This window comes from Manacus candei, unplaced genomic scaffold, assembly GCF_025592945.1.
Source record: "Manacus candei isolate 608988 ecotype Guabito, Panama unplaced genomic scaffold, ASM2559294v1 h1tg000591l, whole genome shotgun sequence".
In the NCBI taxonomy this organism is placed as follows: Eukaryota; Metazoa; Chordata; class Aves; order Passeriformes; family Pipridae; genus Manacus; species Manacus candei.
In genome coordinates this window covers 1-18,937 of record NW_026138639.1, presented here as the reverse complement: position 1 = coordinate 18,937, position 18,937 = coordinate 1, and the positions used below count along the sequence as shown (strand labels likewise).

At 50.7% G+C, this 18,937-nt stretch overlaps 1 protein-coding gene across 1 annotated transcript; it reads left to right on the top strand.

Annotated features, from left to right (window-relative positions):
• The first annotated feature begins 2,284 nt into the window (after positions 1 to 2,284).
• Positions 2,285 to 16,332, top strand: LOC127466078 (DDB1- and CUL4-associated factor 11-like). The gene is given in 12 exon segments (XM_051776681.1): positions 2,285 to 2,402; positions 3,662 to 3,714; positions 5,536 to 5,636; positions 6,960 to 7,106; positions 8,627 to 8,681; positions 9,222 to 9,348; positions 10,183 to 10,359; positions 11,391 to 11,544; positions 12,182 to 12,325; positions 15,038 to 15,087; positions 15,089 to 15,145; positions 16,249 to 16,332. Coding segments are annotated over 12 exon segments (1,161 nt in total). The 5' UTR covers positions 2,285 to 2,390.
• The last annotated feature ends 2,605 nt before the right edge of the window (positions 16,333 to 18,937 follow it).

Below are 18,937 nucleotides of genomic sequence, written 5' to 3'. Positions count from 1 at the left end.
AGGGGGGTCCTGGGGGATGGGGGAGGGTGAAGGGGGAGGGGGGAGGGGCGAAAGGGGTGGGGAGGGGTTGGAGGGGGATTGAAGGGTGGGGGAGGGGAAAGAGGGGGTGGGGGCGGGGGGAGCGTCTTGGGGGTGGGGGAGGGGAAAGAGGGGGGAGGGGAGGGGGAAAGGGGTGGGGGAGGGGTTTGAGAAGTGGGGGAGGGGTCCGGGGTGGTTGGGGGAAATTTGGGGGGGTTTGGAGCAAATTTGGGGCAAAAATTCAGGGATTTTGGGGGAAATTTGGGGCGAATTTGGGGTAAAAATTTGGGTCAAAATTCTGAGATTTTGGGGGAAATTCGGGGCAAAATTTCGGGGTTTGGGGGAAAAATTTGAGGTGAAAATTTGGTGTAAGTTTGGGGCAAAATTCAGAGATTTTGGGGGAGATTTTTGGTGGTTTTGGTGGGGGAAATTTGGGGAGATTTTTGGGGCGAAAATAGGAGATTTGGGGTAAAAATTTGGGCCAGAATTCGGGGATTTTGGGGGGAAATTTTGGTGGAAATTGTAGGGTTTTTGGGGGAAATTTGGGGCAAAAATTTGGATTATTTTAAAGGAAATTCGGTGTAAAAATTCGGTGTAAATTTGGGGCAAAATTCGGAGATTTTTGGGTGGGTTTGGGGGGTGAATTTGGGGCAAAATCAGGGGATTTTGGGGTGAAATTTCGGTGGAAATTTTAGAGGTCTTGGGGGGAAATTTGCACCAAAAATTTGGATTTTTTGAGGAAATTTGGTGTAAATTTGGGGCAAAATTCGGAGATTTTGGGGGAGATTTTTGGGGGGGAATTTGGGTCGAATTTGGGGCAAAATCCGGGGATTTGGGGGGGAAATTTTGGTGGAAATTTTCGGGGATTTGGGGCGAAATTTGGGGCAAAATTCAGAGATTTGGGGGGTAAATTTGGTGGCGATTTGTGATAAGAATTTTGGGATAATTTGGGGTTTTTTCAGGGGAGGAATTTGGGGCAAAATTCGGGGATTTTGGGGCGAAATTTTGGTGGAAATTTTAGGGGTTTGGGGGAAATTTGGGGTAAAAATTTGGAATTTTTTTGAGGAAATTCAGTGTAAAAATTTGGTGTAAATTCTTGGGGCGAAATTCAGAGATTTTGGGGGAGGTTTTTTGGGTGGGTTTTGGGGGGAAGATTTTTGGGTAAAAATTTGGGGCCAAAATGGGGGGATTTTGGGGGAAATTTTGGTGGAAATTTTAGGGGTTTTGGGGGGAAATTTGGGGCAAAATTTAGAATTTTGAAGGGAACATTCGGGTGGCGACTTGAGGGGATTTGGGATGAGAATTTTGGGATAATTTGGGGATTTTTGGGGGGGGGGGAATTTGGGGCAAAATCTGGGGATTTTGGGCAAAAAAAATCCGGGATTTTTTTGGGGGGGATTTTGGGGAATTTTTTTTTTTTTTCCCCCGCCCCTCCCCCACACCCATCGGCCCCTCCCCCACCCCCCTCAGGGCTCAGGGGGGGCCCTCCCGGGACCCCCCCGGCTCCGACGGCTCCGAGTCCGACCCGGAACCGGAACAGGAAGAGGAAGAAGAGGAAGAGGAAGAGGAGGAGGAAGAGGAAGGAGGGGGGGGAGGGGCGGCCAAGGCCACGCCACCGGTTGGTGCGGGGGGGGGGGCTGAATTTGGGGAATTAAACGGTGGGGGAGGGACTTAAAGGGGGGGGAGGGGCTGAAAGGGAAGGGGGAGGGGATTAAGTGGTGAGGGGCTTAAGGAAGGGGAGGGGCTTAAAGGGGAGGGGTTTAGGGTTAAAGGGAGAGGGAGGGGCTTAAATGGGGCGGAGGAGGGGCTTAAATTGGGGAGTAAAAGGGGGGAGGGGCTTAAAGGGAGGGGGAGGGGCTGAAAGGGAAGGGGAGGGGCTTAAGGGGGAAGGGGGAGGGGCTTAAGTGGGGTGGGGGAGGGGCTTAAGTGGGAGAGGGAGGGGGCTGGAGTGGGGGAGGGGTCTGCAAGGGAGGGGAGGGGCTTAAACGAGGGGTTAAAGGGAGGGGGAGGGGCTTAAGCGGAGGGGTTAAAATGAGGGGCGGGGCTTAAATGGGAGGGGGCGGGGCTTAAATGGGAGGGGGAGGGGCTTAAATGGGGCTTGAGGGGAAGGGGAGGGGCTTAGATAGAAGGGGAGGGGTCTAAAAGGAGGAGGAGGGGCTGTTAAACGGAGGGGGAAGGGGCTTAAATGGGGGGGGAGGGGCTTTAAACCACAGGTGACCTTTGACCTCCCTGTCTCCCCCCTCCCTCCTCCCCCGTTGCAGCCCCTCCCCCTCCCGGCCCCGCCCTGCACGAGCTGGGGGGCGGAGCTGCGGGGGTGGGGTGGGGGAGGGGCCCCCAAGTCCCTCCCCCCCCCGGAGTCGAACCTGCCCCGGATGCTGCGACAGGTGGGGGGGGGAGGGGCCAAGGGAGGGGGGGAGGGGCCGGGGGGAGGGGGGAGGGGCTTGAGCCGAGAATCGCCCCCGATTGGCTCCAAATTCCCCCCAAAATTCCTCCAAAATTTGCCCGAAATTCGCCCAAAATTGAGCAAAAATTGACCCCAAAATTGAGCAAAAAACGACCCCAAAATTGACCCAAATTGACCCCAAAATTTACCCCAAATTGAGCCAAAAACGACCCGAAAATTGACCCAAAATTTACTCCGAATTGAGCCAAAATTTACCCCCAATTGAGCAAAAATTGACCCCAAATTGACCCCAAATTGACCCAAAACTGACCCAAATTGACCCCAAATTGACTCAAATTGACCCCAAATTTACCCGAAATTGAACCAAAATTCCCCAAATTTGCCCCCAAATTCCCCAGATTTGCTCCAAATTCCGAAATTGACGCAAATTTACCCCAAATTCACTCAAAATTTACCCAAAATTGACCCAAAACTGACGCAAAATTGACCCAAAATTGACCTAAAATTGACCCAAAATTTACCCCGAAATTGACCCAAAATTGACCCCAAAATTGACGTCAAAATTGACCCAAAATTGACCCAAAATTGACTCAAAAGTGACTCAAGTTGACCCAAAATTTACCCCAAAATTGACCCAAAATTGACTCAAATTGAGCCAAAATTGACCCAAAATTGACTCAAATTGACCCAAATTGACCCAAAATTGACTCAAATTGCTCAAATTGACCCAAAATTGACCCCAAATTGACCCAAATTGACCCAAAATTGACTGGAATTGACTCAAAATTGACCCAAAATCCCACTCAAGTTGACCCCAAATTGACCCAAATTGACCCCAAGTGACCCCACATTTACTGAAACTCCCCAAATTTTCCCAAACTTCCTTCAAATTTATCCCAAAGTTTATCCCAAATTCCTCCAAAATTCCCCCAAAATTCCCCAAATTTCCCAATTCCCCCCAAAACTCCCTCAAATTCACCAAATGTTCCCCAACTCCCCCAAAATCCCCCCACTTCCCCCCAATTTCCCGAATTCCCCCAAAATTCCCCCAAAATTCCCCAAAATCCCCCCCAAATTCCCCCAAATTCTCCCAAATTCCCAAAATTTTCCCCCAAATTCACCCCAAAATTCCCCCTATTAAACGGCGGGGGTGGGCGTGGCTTTGCTGTTTGGGGGCGTGGCCTCCTCTCGCAGAGGCCACGCCCACTTCCGCCTTTTCCTTTGGCTCCTCCCCCTCAGCGCGAGTGGGGGCGGAGCCTCAGCCGGGCCCAGAGATCCCAGCTGAGCTCCCAGTGAGTCACTGGGGGGGACTGGGAGGGGGCGGGGCTAAAGCGGAGGGGGCGGGGCTTAAAGGGAGGGGGCGGGGCCACGGAGGGGGTTTTGGGGGGATTTGGGGGATTTTTGGGGATTTTTGGGGGATTTTGGGGGATTTTTAAAGGGTTTTTTGGGGGGAATTTGGGGGATTTTGGTCATTTTTGGGGGAATTTGGGAAATTTTTAAGGGGTTTTTGGGTGGATTTTGGGGGATTTTTTTAGGGGGAATTTGGGGGATTTTGGGTCATTTTTGGGTGGATTTGGGGGGATTTTTTTAGGGGGATTTGGGGGATTTTGGGTCATTTTTGGGGGAGAATTTGGGGGATTTTTTAAGGGTTTTTGGGTGGATTTTGGGGGATTTTGTTTTAGGGGTGATTTGGGTGATTTTGGGTCATTTTTGGGGGGGAATTTGGGTGATTTTTTTAGGGGTAATTTGGGGATTTTGGGGGGATTTTTTAGGGGGAATTTGGGGGATTTTGGATCATTTTTTGGGGGAAATTTGGGGATTTTTTAAGGGGTTTTTGGGTGGATTTGGGGGGATTTTTTTAGGGGGAATTTGGGGGATTTTGGGTCATTTTGGGGGAATTTGGGGGATTTTTTGGGGGGGATTTTGGTGATTTTTTGAGGGAATTTGGGTGGTTTTTAAAGGGTTTTGGGGGGGGATTTTGGGGGATTTTTTAGAGGTAATTTGGGGGATTTTGGGGGGATTTTTTAGGGGGAATTTGGGGGATTTTGGATCATTTTTTGGGGGAAATTTGGGGGATTTTTTAAGGGGTTTTTGGGTGATTGGGGGGGAGTTTTTTAGGGGGGATTTGGGGTCATTTTTTGGGGGGAATTTGGGGGATTTTTTGGGGGGGATTTTGGGGGATTTTTTTAGGGGGAATTTGGGTGGTCTTTAAAGGGATTTTGGGGGGGAATTTGGGGGCAATTTTGGGGTGATTTTGAGTGATTTTTTGGGGGGGAATTTGGGGGATTTTGGGTCTTTTTTGGGGGGATTTTGGGGAATTTTTAAAGGGATTTTTGGGTGGATTTGGGGTGTTTTTTAGAGGGTTTTTGGGGGGGATTTTGGGGGATTTTTTAGGGGTAATTTGGGGGATTTGGGGTGATTTTTTTAGGGGTAATTTGGGGGATTTTGGGGGAAATTTCAGTTGATTTTTTAGGGTTTTTGGGGGGATTTTGGGGGATTTTTGAGGGGTAATTTGGGGGATTTTGGGTCATTTTTGGGGGGGAATTTGGGGAATTTTTTAAGGGGTTTTTTGGAGGATTTTGGGTGAATTTTTAAAGGGATTTTTTGGGGGGATTTGGGATGATTTTTGGGGGTAATTTCGGAGGATTTTGGGTGATTTTGGGGGGATTCTTAAAGGGTTTTTTGGGTGGATTTTGGGGGGATTTTTAAGGGATTTTTGACTGGATTTGGGGCGACTTTTTAGGGGTAATTTGGGGGATTTTGGGGGGAATTTCAGTTGAATTTTTTAGGGATTTTTTGGGCGGATTTTGGGTGGATTTTGGGTGATTTTTTAAGGATAATTCGGTGGATTTTTGAGGGAAATTTTGCTTGATTTTTTAGGGATTTTTGGGGGGATTTTGGGGTGATTTTTTAGGGGTAATTTGGGGAATTTTGGGATGGTTTTTTTAGGGAATTTTGGGTGGATTTTGGGTGATTTTTTAGGGATTTTCGGGTGGGTTTTGGGTGGATTTTCATGGATTTCGGGGCTCTTTCCCTCCTTTTTTTCCCGGGATTTTTTCTCTGGGGGGCGTGTCCCTCTGGGCCACGCCCCCTCAGGCTCCTCCCCCCCTCAGCTTCCTGCCCAATCACGTCTCCTTCGTCGACTCCTACCCCCAAAAGGCCTTTTGTGGCATCTTCTCCCCCGACGGGGCCCTTTTCCTCTCGGCCTGTCAAGGTGGGGGCGTGGCCTGGGCTCCGGGGGGCGTGGCCTACCTCTGAGGGGCGTGGCTTGACCCGTAGTGGGCGTGGTCGTGGGTGGGGGGCGGGGTTTGACTCCTTAAAGGGGTTTTAAAGGGGATTTGGGGGCGTGGTTTGGGCTTGGGGGGCGTGGTTTGGGCTTGGGGGCGTGGTCTGGCGCGGGAGGGCGTGGTTTGGTCGGTGGTGGGCGTGGCTTTTGGGGGGCGGGGTTTGAACCCGAATTTCCTTGAATTTTACCTCAAATTTCACCTCAAATTTTGTCAAATTTGAGCCCAAATTTGACCCTGAATTTCCTCAATTTTCACCTCAAATTTGGCCCCAAATTTCCTCAATTTTCACCCCAAATTTCCTCAAATTTCACCTCAAATTTGACCCCAAATTTCCTCAATTTTCACCCCAAATTTCCTCAAGTTTCACCTCAAATTTCCCCTCAAATATCCTCAAATTTCACCTCAAATTTCACCTGAAATTTCCTCAAATTTCTTTCCAAATTTCCTCAAATTTGACCCCGAATCCCCTCGAATTTCACCCCAAAATTCCCCCAAATTTTCCCCCAAATTTTCTCCAATTTCACTTCAAATGTCCTCAAATTTTACCCCAAAATTTCTCCTCAAATTTCCCCCCAAATTTCCTCAAATTTCATCTCAAATTTCACCTCAAATTTTGCCCCCAAATTCCCCCAAATTTCCCCTAAATTTCCCCTCAAATATCCTCAAATTTCACCTCTAATTTCACCTCAAATTTCCTCAAATTTCACCTCAATTTTGATCCCAAATCTCTTCGAATTTCACCCCAAAATTCCCCCCAAATTTTCCCCAAAATTTTCTCAAATTTCACCTCAAATTTCACCCCAAATTTTCTCAATTTTCACCCCAAATTTCCTCAAATTTCATCTCAAATTTCACCTCAAGTTTCACCCCAAAATTCCCCCAATTTTCCCCAAATTTCCCCCCAATTTTCCCCAAATTTCCTCAAATTTCCCCTCAAGTTTCGCCCCAAAATTCCCCCGAATTTTCCCCAAATTTTCTCAAATTTCCCCCCAAATTTCCTCAAATTTCACCTCAAATTTCACCCCAAAATTCCCTTCAAATTTCCTCAAATTTCATCTTAAAATTCACCTCAAATTTCCTCAAATTTTTCCCCAAAATTCCCCCAAATTTCTTCAAATTTCACCTCAAATTTCCTCAAATTTCCCCCAAATTTCCCCAAAATCCCCCCAAACCCACTCAAACTCCCCCTGAATCCCCCCCCCACTTAGCCCCTCCCCCTCTGGCTCTGACCACGCCCCCTTTCCCCCCAGACCACACCCTCCGCCTGTACGAGGTGGGCGGGGCCGGGCTGCGGGTCCTCCGGGCCACCAGGGGGCGCCACGTGGGGTGGAGCGTCCTGGACGTCGCCTTCACCCCTGACTCCGCCCACTTCCTCTACTGCTCCTGGTCCAGCTACGGTGGGCGGGGCCTCGGCCGGAAATGGGGCGGGGCCTCGGCGGAAAAGGGGCGGGGCCTGTGGGGGGTTTGGAGGGATTTTTTGGGGGGATTTTTTGGGGATTTTAAAGGGATTTTGGGGGATTTTTTGGGGGGATTTTGGGGGATTTTAAAGGGATTTTGGGGGGATTTTTGGGGGATTTTTGGGGGGATTTTAAAGGGATTTTGGGGGGATTTTTGGGGGATTTTTGGGGGGATTTTAAAGGGATTTTTGGGGGATTTTAAAGGGATTTTTGGGGGATTTTTTTTGGATTTTAAAGGGATTTTTGGGGGGATTTTTGGGAGGGAATTTGGGAGATTTTGGGGGATTTTAAAGGGATTTTTGGGGCAGGTTTTGGAGGGATTTTTGAGGGATTTTGGGGGGATTTTTGGGGAGATTTTTGGGGGATTTTGGGGGATTTTAAAGCGATTTTTGGGGCAGGTTTTGGAGGGATTTTTGAGGGATTTTGGGGGGATTTTTGGGGGGATTTCGGGGGGATTTTAAAGGGATTTTTGGGGGATTTTTGGAGGGAATTTTGGGGGATTTTTGGGGGGATTTCGGGGGATTTTAAAGGGAATTTTGGGGGATTTTTTGGGGGACTTTTGGGAGGTTTTTGGGGGATTTTAAAGGGATTTTTGGGGCGAATTTTGGGTGATTTTTTAGGGTTTTTTTGGGGAGGAAATTGGGAGATTTTGGGGGGATGTTAAAGGGATTTTTGGGGGGATTTTGGGGGGATTTTGGGGGGATTTTACAGGGAATTTTGGGGGATTTTTTGGGGGGATTTTGGGGGATTTTAAAGGGATTTTTGGGGGGATTTTGGGGGAATTTTTGGGGATTTTTGGGGCGGGTTTTGGGGGGATTTTAAAAGGATTTTTGGGGGACTTTGGGGGGGATTTTTTAGGGATTTTTTGGGGGGATTTTGGAGGGATTTTGGGGGAATTTGGGGGGATTTTGGGGGGTAATTTGGGAGGATTTTAAAGGGATTTGGGGGGGGATTTTTGGGGGGAATTTAGGGTGATTTTTGGAGGGATTTGGGGGAAATTTTGAGAGATTTTAAAGGGATTTTTGAGGGATTTTAAAGGTATTTTTGGGGGATTTTGGGGGGATTTTTTAGGGATTTTTTGGGGGGAATTTGGGGATTTTGGGGGGATTTTTGGATGATTTTTTTTTAGCTGTTTTCAGGTGGGTTTGGGGGATTTTTTTAGGGGGGATTTTGGGGGGATTTTTAAAGGATTTGGGGGCAAATTTTGGGGGAATTTTTTCGGGATTTCAGGGGGGAAATTTTGAGGGAATTTTGGGGGATTTTGGGGAGAATTTGGGATGTTTTTTGGTGGAATTTTGGGCGATTTTATTGGGATTTTTCGGGGCTAATGTGGGCGATTTTGGGGGAAATTTGGGGTGGTTTTTTTTTTCCTAAGGGAGGGGGGGCGTGGCTTCGTGAAAGGGGCGTGTCCTTTTGGGGAAAGGGGCGTGTCCTGACGAGGCCACGCCCCCTTTCCCCAGTGCACGTGGTCGACGTCCACGGCGACGGCGACGCCCACACGGCCCTGGACTTCCGGTGAGGGGGGCGTGGCCTGAGCGCTGGGGGCGGGGCTTGGGCATCGGGAGGCGTGGCTCGCATTCTAGTGGGCGTGGCCAATGAATTGTGGGCGTGGTTAACAGATTTGTGGGCGTGGCTAATGGATAACGGGTGCGGTCGACGGGTGGTGGGCGTGGTCAGTGAGTTGTGGGCGTGGCCAATATATAGTGGGTGTGGCTAATGATGGGTGGGCGTGGTTAATGAGCACTGGGCGTGGCTAGTGAATGGAGTGTGTGGTTAATGAGCAGTGGGCGTGGCTAAGGAATGGAGGGCGTGGTTAATGAGCAGTGGGCGTGGCTAATGAATGGAGGGTGTGGTTAATGAATGGTGGGCGTGGCCAATGAATAGAGGGCGTGGCTAATGAACTGTGGACGTGGTTAATGAATGGTGGGCGTGGCCAATGAATGTAGGGCGTGGCTAATGAACTGTGGGCGTGGTTAATGAATGGAGGGCGTGGCTGATGCTCCGTGGGCGTGGCTGTGGGAACGGTGGGCGTGGCTGAAAGGGCGCCCCCCGCAGGCCGGAGGAGAAGCGCTTCGCCGTGTTCTCATTGGCCGTCGGGCCGGACGGGCGGGACGTGGTGGGCGGGGCCAACGACGGCTGCGTCTACGTCTACGACCGGGAGGCCCAGAGGAGGGTCCTGAGGGTGAGTGGGGGCCAGTATAAACCAGTATAGACCAGTATAAACCAGTATGGACCAGTAGGGAGCAGTGGGGAACAGTAGGGAGCAGTAGGGAACAGTATGGACCAGTATGGACCAGTAGGGACCAGTATGGACCAGTAGGGACCAGTATAAACCAGTATGGACCAGTAGGGACCAGTAGGGAACAGTATGGACCAGTATAAACCAGTATGGACCAGTAGGGACCAGTAGGGAACAGTATGGACCAGTATAAACCAGTATGGACCAGTAGGGACCAGTATGGACCAGTATGGACCAGTAGGGAATAGTATGGACAAGTATGGAACAGTATAGACCAGTATGGACCAGTATAAACCAGTATGGAGCAGTAAGGAACAGTATGGACCAGTATGGACCAGTACGGACCAGTATGGACCAATATGGACCAGTAGGGACCAGTATAGACAGTATGGACCAGTATAAACCAGTATGGAGCAGTATGGACCAGTATGGACCAGTATAGACCAGTATGGAGCAGTAGGGACCAGTAGGGACCAGTAGGGACCAGTAGGGACCAGTATGGACCAGGGTAGCCCAATCCCCTTCCCAGTCCCTCCCAGTATAAACCAGTGACCCTCAAATCCCCTCCCAGTCCCTCCCAATCCCCTCCCAGTCCCCTCCCAGTCCCTCCCAGTCCCTCCCAGTCCCTTCCCAGTCCCTCCCAGTATAACCCAATCCCCTCCCAGTCCCTCCCAATCCCCTCCCAATCCCCTCCCAGTCCCTCCCAGTCCCTCCCAGTCCCTCCCAATCCCCTCCCAGTCCCTCCCAGTCCCCCCCAGTGACTCCCAGTCCCCCCAGTTCCCGGCCCACGAGGACGACGTCAACGCGGTGGCTCTGGGGGACCCCTCGGGGCAGCTCCTGCTCTCGGGGGGGGACGACGGACTGGTCCGGGCCTGGGACCGGCGCTGCCTCCAACTGGGACCAACTGGGGTGCTGGCGGGGCACCGGGACGGGGTGACCTTCCTGTGCCCCCGGGTGAGCGACTGGGGGGCACTGGGGGGGACTGGGAGGGACTGGGAGGGACTGGGAGGGACTGGGAGGGGATTGGGAGGGGATGGGGGGGACTGGGAGGGACTGGGAGGGGATTGGGAGGGGATTGGGAGGGGATTGGGAGGGGACTGGGAGGGACTGGGAAGGGGTCTGAGGTCAACTGGGGTTAACTGGGATCAATTGAGGTCAACTGGGATCAACTGGGTTCAACTGAGGTCAACTGGGAGGGGTCTCTGGTCAACTGGGATAGACTGGGATCAACTGGGCTGAACTGGGATCAACTGGAAATGGCTCTGGGGTCAACGGGGTTGAACTGGGATGAACTGGGGTGAACTGGGATGAACTGGGAAGGGGTCTGGGGTCAACTGGAGTCAACTGGGGTCAACTGGGATCAACTGGGATCAACTGGAATTGGCTCTGGGGTCAACGGGGTTCAACTGGGATGAACTGGGATGAACTGGGAAGTGGTCTGGGGTCAACTGGGATGAACTGGGATCAACTAGGAGGGGTCTGTGGTCAACTGGAATCAACTGGGATCAACTGGGAATGGCTCTGTGGTCAACGCGGTTGAACTGGGATGGACTGGGATGAACTGGGATGAACTGGGAAGGGGTCTGGGGTCAACTGGGGTCAACTGGGGTCAACTGGGAAGGGTCTGTGGTCAACTGGGGTCAACTGGGGTCAACTGGGAAGGGTCTGTGGTCAACTGGGGTCAACTGGGGTCAACTGGGAAGGGTCTGTGGTCAACTGGGATCAACTGGGCTGAACTGGAATTGGCTCTAAATTCAACTGGGCTGAACTGGGCTGGACTGGGATGAACTGGGATGAACTGGGAAGGGGTCTGGGGTCAACTGGGGTCAACTGGGGTCAACTGGGAAGGGTCTTTGGTCAACTGGGATCAACTGGGCTGAACTGGAATTGGCTCTAAATTCAACTGGGCTGGACTGGGATGGACTGGGAAGGGGTTTGGGGTCAACTGGTGCGAACTGGGACGAACTGGTGCATACTGGGGGCAGGGGGACGGGCGCTACGTGGTGTCCAACTCCAAGGACCAGTCGGCCAAGCTGTGGGACCTGCGGCGCCCGGCGGGGCCGGGGGGGGTGGCGGCGGCGAGGAGGGCGGTGGCTCGGCAGAGCTGGGACTACCGGTGGCAGAGAGCGCCGGCCCAGGGTAACTGGGGGCACTGGGAGGGACTGGGGGGGGATTGGGAGGGGATTGGGAGGGACTGGGAGGGACTGGGAGGGGATTGGGGGGGACTGGGAGGGACTGGGAGGGACTGGGAGGGACTGGGAGGGGATTGGGGGGGACTGGGAGGGACTGGGAGGGACTGGGAGGGACTGGGAGGGGATTGGGAGGGACTGGGAGGGGACTGGGAGGGACTGGGAGGGACTGGGAGGGGATTGGGGGGGACTGGGAGGGACTGGGAGGGGATTGGGAGGGACTGGTTTTGGGTCTGAGGTTACTGGTTCATACTGGGAGTTACTGGGAGTTACTGGTTTGGGGTCTGGGAGTCACTGGGGGTCACTGGGAGTTACTGGGAGTTACTGGTTTGGGGTCTGGGGGTTACTGGTTTATACTGGGATGGACAGGGATGGAGTTTGGGGGTCACTGGTTTATACTGGGAGGGACTGGGAGTTACTGGGAGGGGTCTGGGGGTCACTGGGAGTTACTGGTTTATACTGGGAGTTACTGGTTTGGGGTCTGGGGTCACTGGGGGTCACTGGGAGTTACTGGGAGTTACTGGTTTGGTCTCTGGGCGTGTCCCCAGTGGGCGTGTCCCCAGTGGGCGTGTCTCTCCCCCCCCCAGCCCGCAAGGCCACGCCCCTCCCCGGCGACGCCTCCCTGGTGACCTTCCGGGGTCACGTGGTTCTCCACACCCTCCTGCGCTGCCGCCTCGGCCCCGCCCCCGGCCACGCCCTCGCCGCCGGCAGCGCCGAGGGGGCGGTGCTTGGTGAGCCCGGGGGGCGGGGCTTACCGGGGAGGGGGCGGGGCTTACCGGGGAGGGGGCGGGGCTTCATGGGAAGAAGTTCTAAAGGGGTTTGGGGGGGTTAAATGAAGAAAAAGGGGGCGTGGCTTGATGAAAAGTGGGCGTGGTTTATTATGTGGGGGCGTGGTTTGATGGGGAGGGGGCGTGGTTTTATTGGGAGGGGGCGGGGTTTTGATTTCTCTTAATTTTTCATCAAATTTCGCCGGTTTTGCCCCAAATTTCACCGTTTCCCCCAAATTTCACAAATTTTTCCCAAATTTCACCGTTTTTCCCAAATTTTCCTCATTTTGCCCCAAATTTCACCGTTTTTTTCCAAATTTTAATTTTTTTTACTCAAATTTCACCATTTTCCCCCCAAATTTCTCCCATTTTCTCAAATTTCACCATTTTTCTCAAATTTCTCCCATTTTCCCCAAATTTTGCCATTTTCCTGAAATTTCACCATTTTTTTCCCCAAATTTCAGGATTTTTTTCCAAATTTCACCATTTTCCCCCAAATTTCTCCCATTTTCCCCAAATTTCAGGATTTTTTCCCAAATTTCACCATTTTTTCTCAAATTTCTCCCATTTCCCCCAGATTTCACCTTTTTCCCCTAAAATTTCACCATTTTTCCCAAATTTTTCCCATTTCCCCCCAAATTTCTCCCATTTTCCCAAAATTTCAGGATTTTTTCCCAAATTTCACCATTTTTTCTCAATTTTCTCCCATTTTTCCCAAATTTCACCATTTTCCCCCAAACTTCACAGTTTTCCCTCAAATTTCTCTCATTTTTCCCCAAATTTCCCCCTTTTTTCCCAAATTTTTTCCATTTTTCCCCAAATTTCACCATTTTCCCCAAATTTCTCCCATTTTCCCAAGTTTTACTGTTTTTCCCAAATTTCACCATTTTCTCCACAAATTTCACAATTTTCCCTCAAATTTCACCACTTTTTCCCAAATTTCACTGATTCTGCCCCAAATTTCTCCCATTTTGCCCCAAATTTCTCCCATTTTTCCCAAGTTTTACAGTTTTTTCCCAAATTTTAAGAATTTTCCCGAAATTTCACCCTTTTTTCTCACAAATTTCTCTATTTTTTCCCAAATTTCACCATTTTTTCCCAAATTTTGCTGATTCTTCCCCAAATTTCACCATTTTCCCCAAATTTCTCCCATTTCCCCCAAATTTTTCCCAGTGTCCCCAAATTTTTGCACTTTTCCCAAATTTCAGTGTTTTCTTCCCAAATTTCATCATTTTTTCCCAATTTTCACCATTTTCCCCAAATTTCACCATTTTTTCCCCAAATTTCACCATTTTTTCTCTGATTTTGACCCCAATTTCCACAAGTTTGACCCAAATTTTTTCCTGAATTTTTGTGACCCAAAATCCCCCGATTTTGACCCAAATTTTCTTCGATTTCCACCCAAATTTTTTTCCTGAATTTTTGACCCAAAATCTCCCAATTTTGACCCCAAATTTTCCCTCCAATTTCAACCCAAATTTTCTCCGATTTCGACCCAAATTTTTTCTGATTTCTGACCCAAAATCCCCCGATTTCGACCCAAATATTTTTCAGAATTTTTGAGCCAAAATTCCCCGAATTTGACCCAAATTTTCTCCGATTTAGACCCAAATTTTTTTCTTGAATTTTTGACCCAAAATCCCCCGATTTTGACCCCAAATTTTCTTTGATTTTGACCCCAATTTCCACAAGTTTGACCCAAATTTTTTTCCTGAATTTTTGACTCAAAATTCCCCGATTTTGACCCAAATTTTCTCCGATTTCCACCCAAATTTTTTTCCTGAATTTTTGACCCAAAATCTCCCAATTTTGACCCCAAATTTTCTCCAATTTCAACCCAAACTCCCTCTGATTTCGACCCCAATCCCCTTAAATTCAACCCAATTTTTTTCCGATTTTTTTGACCCAAATTTTCTCCGATTTTGACCCAAAATTCCCCGATTTTGACCCAAATTTTCTTCGATTTCCACCCAAATTTTTTCTGAATTTTTGACCCAAAATCTCCCAATTTTGACCCCAAATTTTCTTTGATTTTGACCCCAATTTCCACAAATTCGACCCAAATTTTTTCCGATTTTTTTGACTCAAATTTCCTCTGATTTTGACCCAAATTTTTTCTGAATTCTTGACCCAAAATCCCCCGATTTTGACCCCAAATTTTCTCCAATTTCAACCCAAACTCCCTCTGATTTCGACCCCAATCCCCTTAAATTCAACCGAATTTTTTTTCCGATTTTTTTGACCCAAATTTTCTCCGATTTTGACGCAAAATTCCCCGATTTTGACCCAAATTTTCTCCGATTTCCACCCAAATTTTTTTGAATTTCTGACCCAAAATCCCCCAATTTTTACCCCAAATTTTCTCTGATTTTCACCCCTTAAATCCCCTTAAATTCGACCCAATTTTTTTCCAATTTTTTCAACCCAAATTCCCTCCAATTTCAACCCAAATTCCCTCCAGTTTTACCCCAAATTTCCCCTTTTTCCCCTCAAAAATTTTGCCTCAAAACCCCTGAAAATTTGACTCAAAATCCCACCAAAACCCCTCCGTTTTTACTCCGAATTTCCTGGGGGTTTTTACCCAAATTTGCTGATTTTTGACCCGAATTTCGCCCTTTTTTTCCCCCTGAATTTCGGGTTTTTGCCCAAATCTGTGGTTTTTCGCCCCAAACCCAGTGTACGACGTGCTCAGCGGGCGCCCCCTGCGGAGGCTGAGCGGCCACCGGGGGCTGCGTCCGGGACGTGGCCTGGAGTCCAACCGGGGACAGGCTGGCCACGGCCTCGGTAACTGGGAGGGACTGGGTTATACTGGGAGGGACTGGGAGGGACTGGGAGGGGATTGGGGGGGACTGGGAGGGGATTGGGGGGGACTGGGAGGGGATTGGGAGGGACTGGGAGGGACTGGGAGAGGGTTTAAGGGTCACTGGTTTGTACTGGGAGGGACTGGGAGGGACTGGGAGGGGACTGGGAGGGACTGGAAGGGGATTGGGGGGCACTGGGAGGGACTGGGAGGGGATTTGGGGTGTTACTGGTTTATACTGGGAGGGACTGGGAGGGGCCTGGGAGGGATTGGGATGGACTGGGGGGTCACTGGTTTATACTGGGATGGACTGGGATGGACTGGGAGGGGATTGGGAGGGACTGGGAGGGGATTGGGGGGGACTGGGAGGGACTGGGAGGGACTGGGGGGGACTGGGAGGGGATTGGGGGGGGACTGGGAGGGACTGGGAGGGACTGGGAGGGACTGGGAGGGGATTGGGGGGGACTGGGAGGGACTGGGAGGGACTGGGAGGGACTGGGAGGGACTGGGAGGGGATTGGGGGGGACTGGGAGGGACTGGGAGGGACTGGGAGGGGATTGGGAGGGACTGGGAGGGGATTGGGGGGGACTGGGAGGGACTGGGAGGGGATTGGGGGGGACTGGGAGGGACTGGGAGGGACTGGGAGGGGATTGGGGGGGACTGGGAGGGACTGGGAGGGACTGGGAGGGACTGGGAGGGACTGGGAGGGGATTGGGGGGGGACTGGGAGGGACTGGGAGGGACTGGAGGGGATTGGGGGTCACTGGTTTATACTGGGAGTTACTGGGAGTTACTGGGAGTTACTGGTTTGGGGTCTGGGAGTCAATGGGGGTTACTGGGAGTTACTGGGAGTTACTGGGAGTTACTGGTTTGATGTCTGGGGGTCACTGGGGGTCACTGGTTTATACTGGGAGTTACTGGTTTGGGGTCTGGGGGTCACTGGGAGTCACTGGGAGTTACTGGGGGTTACTGGTTGTTACTGGTTTGGGGCCTGGGGGTCACTGGGGGTTACTGGGAGTTACTGGTTTGGGGTGTCACTGGTCCATACTGGTCCATACTGGTTTATACTGGTCCGTACTGGTTTGCAGTGGGACGGCTCCATCCGGCTCTGGGAGTTCCGGGAGCCCCGACGGGACCCCGACGACGACGTGGGGGGAGGGGGCGGGGCTTAAAGGGGAGGGGGAGGGGCTTAAATGGAAAGGGGAGGGGCTTAAAAGGGAGGGGGAGGGGTTTGAGTGGGAGGGGCTTGAGTGGGAGGGGGCTTGTTTGGGGAGGGACCAACCAATAAAAAAAGGGCTGCGGCCCCTCCCCCACCCAGTGTGTGAGTGGTGTTTGGGGGGAGGGGAAATTTGGGGGGAATTGGGGGAAAATTGAGAAAAAATTTGGGGGAAAAATTTGGGGGGAAAATGAGAAAAAATTGGGGAAAAATTTTGAGGAAAATGAGAAAAATTTGGGGGGAAAATTGACAAAAATTTGGGGGAAATTTGGGCGAAAATTTGGGGAAATATTTGGGGAAAATGAGGAAAATTTGGGGGAAAAATTTGAGGAAAAAATGGGAAAAATTTGGGGGGAAAAATGGGAAAAATTTGGGGGAAAATGGGAAAAAATTGAGGTAAAAATGAGAAAAATTTTGGGGAAAATTGAGAAAAATGTGGGGGGAAAATTTGGGGGGAAATAAGAAAAATTTGGGGAAAAATTTGGGGAAAAATTTGGGGGAAAATGAGAAAAATTTGGGGGAAAAATGGGAAAAATTTTGGGGGAAAAAGGGAGAAATTTGGGGGAAAATTTTGGGGAAAATGAGAAAAATTTGGGGAAAAATGGGGAAAATTTGGGGAAAATTTGGGGAAAAATGGGAAAAATTTGGGGAAAAATTTGGGGGAAAATAAGAAAAATTTGGGAGAAAATGAGAAAAATTTGAGGAAAAATTTGGGGGAAATGGGATAAATTTGGGGCAAAATGAGGAAAATTTAAAGAAAAATTTGGGGAAAATTTGGGAGAAAAATTTGGGGAAAAATGGGAAAAATTTGGGGGGAAAATTGAGAAAAAATTTGAGAAATTTTAGTGGGAATTTGGGTGGAAAATGAGGAAAATTTTGAGGGAATTTGGGGAGATTTTGGGGGAAAATGGAAAAAAATTTTGGGGAAAAAAGAGAAAAATTTGGGAAAAAAAAGAGGAGAAAAATTTGGGGAAAAAAGAAAAATTTGGGGGAGAAATGCGAAAAATTTGGGGGAAAACGAGAAAACTTTGGGGGAAATTTGGGGAAAAATTTGGGGAAAAATGAGAAAAATTTGGGGGAAAATCTGGGGAAAAAAATGGGAAAAATTTGGGGGAAAATGAGATAAATTGGGGGGGGGAAAATGGGAAAAATTTGGGGGAAAAATTGGGGAAAAATTTGGGAGAAAATGAGATAAAATTTAAGGAAAAATTTGGGGAAAATTTTGGGGAAAAAATTTTGGTAAAAATGGGGAAGAAAATTTGGGTGCCCTCCCAATCCCCTCCCAGTCCCCTCCCAGTCCCTCCCAGTCCCTCCCAATCCCCCCTCCCAGTCCCTCCCAATCCCCTCCCAGTCCCTCCCAGTCCCTCCCAGTCCCTCCCAGTCCCCTCCCAGTCCCTCCCAGTCCCTCCCAGTCCCCTCCCAGTCCCCCCCAGTCCCTCCCAATCCCTCCCAGTCCCTCCCAGTCCCTCCCAGTCCCTCCCAACCCACCACAGGACACACCGGGATCGTTCCGACACCGCTTTATTTTCCATCTCCGTCCCTCCCAGTCCCTCCCAGTATAAACCAGTATAACCCAGTTTAAAGCAGTATAACCCAGTCCCCTCCCAGTATAACCCAGTCCCCTCCCAATCCCCTCCCAGTCCCTCCCAGTCCCCCCCAGTCCCTCCCAATCCCCTCCCAGTCCCTCCCAGTATAACCCAGTCCCTCCCAGTCCCTCCAATCCCCTCCCAGTCCCTCCCAGTATAACCCAGTCCCTCCCAATCCCCTCCCAGTCCCTCCCAGTCCCCCCCAATCCCTCCAGTCCCTCCCAATCCCCTCCCAGTCCCTCCCAGTCCCCCCCAGTCCCTCCCAATCCCCCCCCAGTCCCTCCCAATCCCCTCCCAGTCCCTCCCAGTCCCTCCCAATCCCCTCCCAGTCCCTCCCAGTCCCTCCCAATCCCACCCCAGTCCCTCCCAGTCCCCCCCAGTCCCTCCCAGTATCCCCCAGTCACTCCCCGTACACCTCCTGCAGGTCCCTCACGTTGTGCCGCCCCACCTGCTCCCCACCCCTGGGGCCCCACGTGCAGGACGAGGACGGTGTCCCCCGAGTGTGTCCCAGTCCAAACCAGTCCCTCCCAGTATATCCCAGTCCCCTCCCAGTCCCTCCCAGTATATCCCAGTCCCCTCCCAGTCCCTCCCAGTGCCCCCCAAACCACCACAGGAAGCGCCAGAATTGTTCCAACATCTCTGTGTATTTTCCACTTCCATCACTCCCAGTATAACCCAGTTCCTCCCAGTATGTCCCAGTATGTCCCAGTCCCCTCCCAGTATATCCCAGTCCCTCCCAGTCCCTCCCAATCCTCTCCCAGTCCCCTCCCAGTCCCTCCCAGTCCCCCCCAGACCACCACAGGACACACCGGGATCGTTCCGACACGGCTTTATTTTCCATCTCCGTCCCTCCCAGTCCCTCCCAGTATAAACCAGTATATCCCAGTTTAAAGCAGTATAACCCAGTCCCCTCCCAGTATAACCCAGTCCCCTCCCAGTATAACCCAGTCCCCTCCCAGTCCCTCCCAGTCCCTC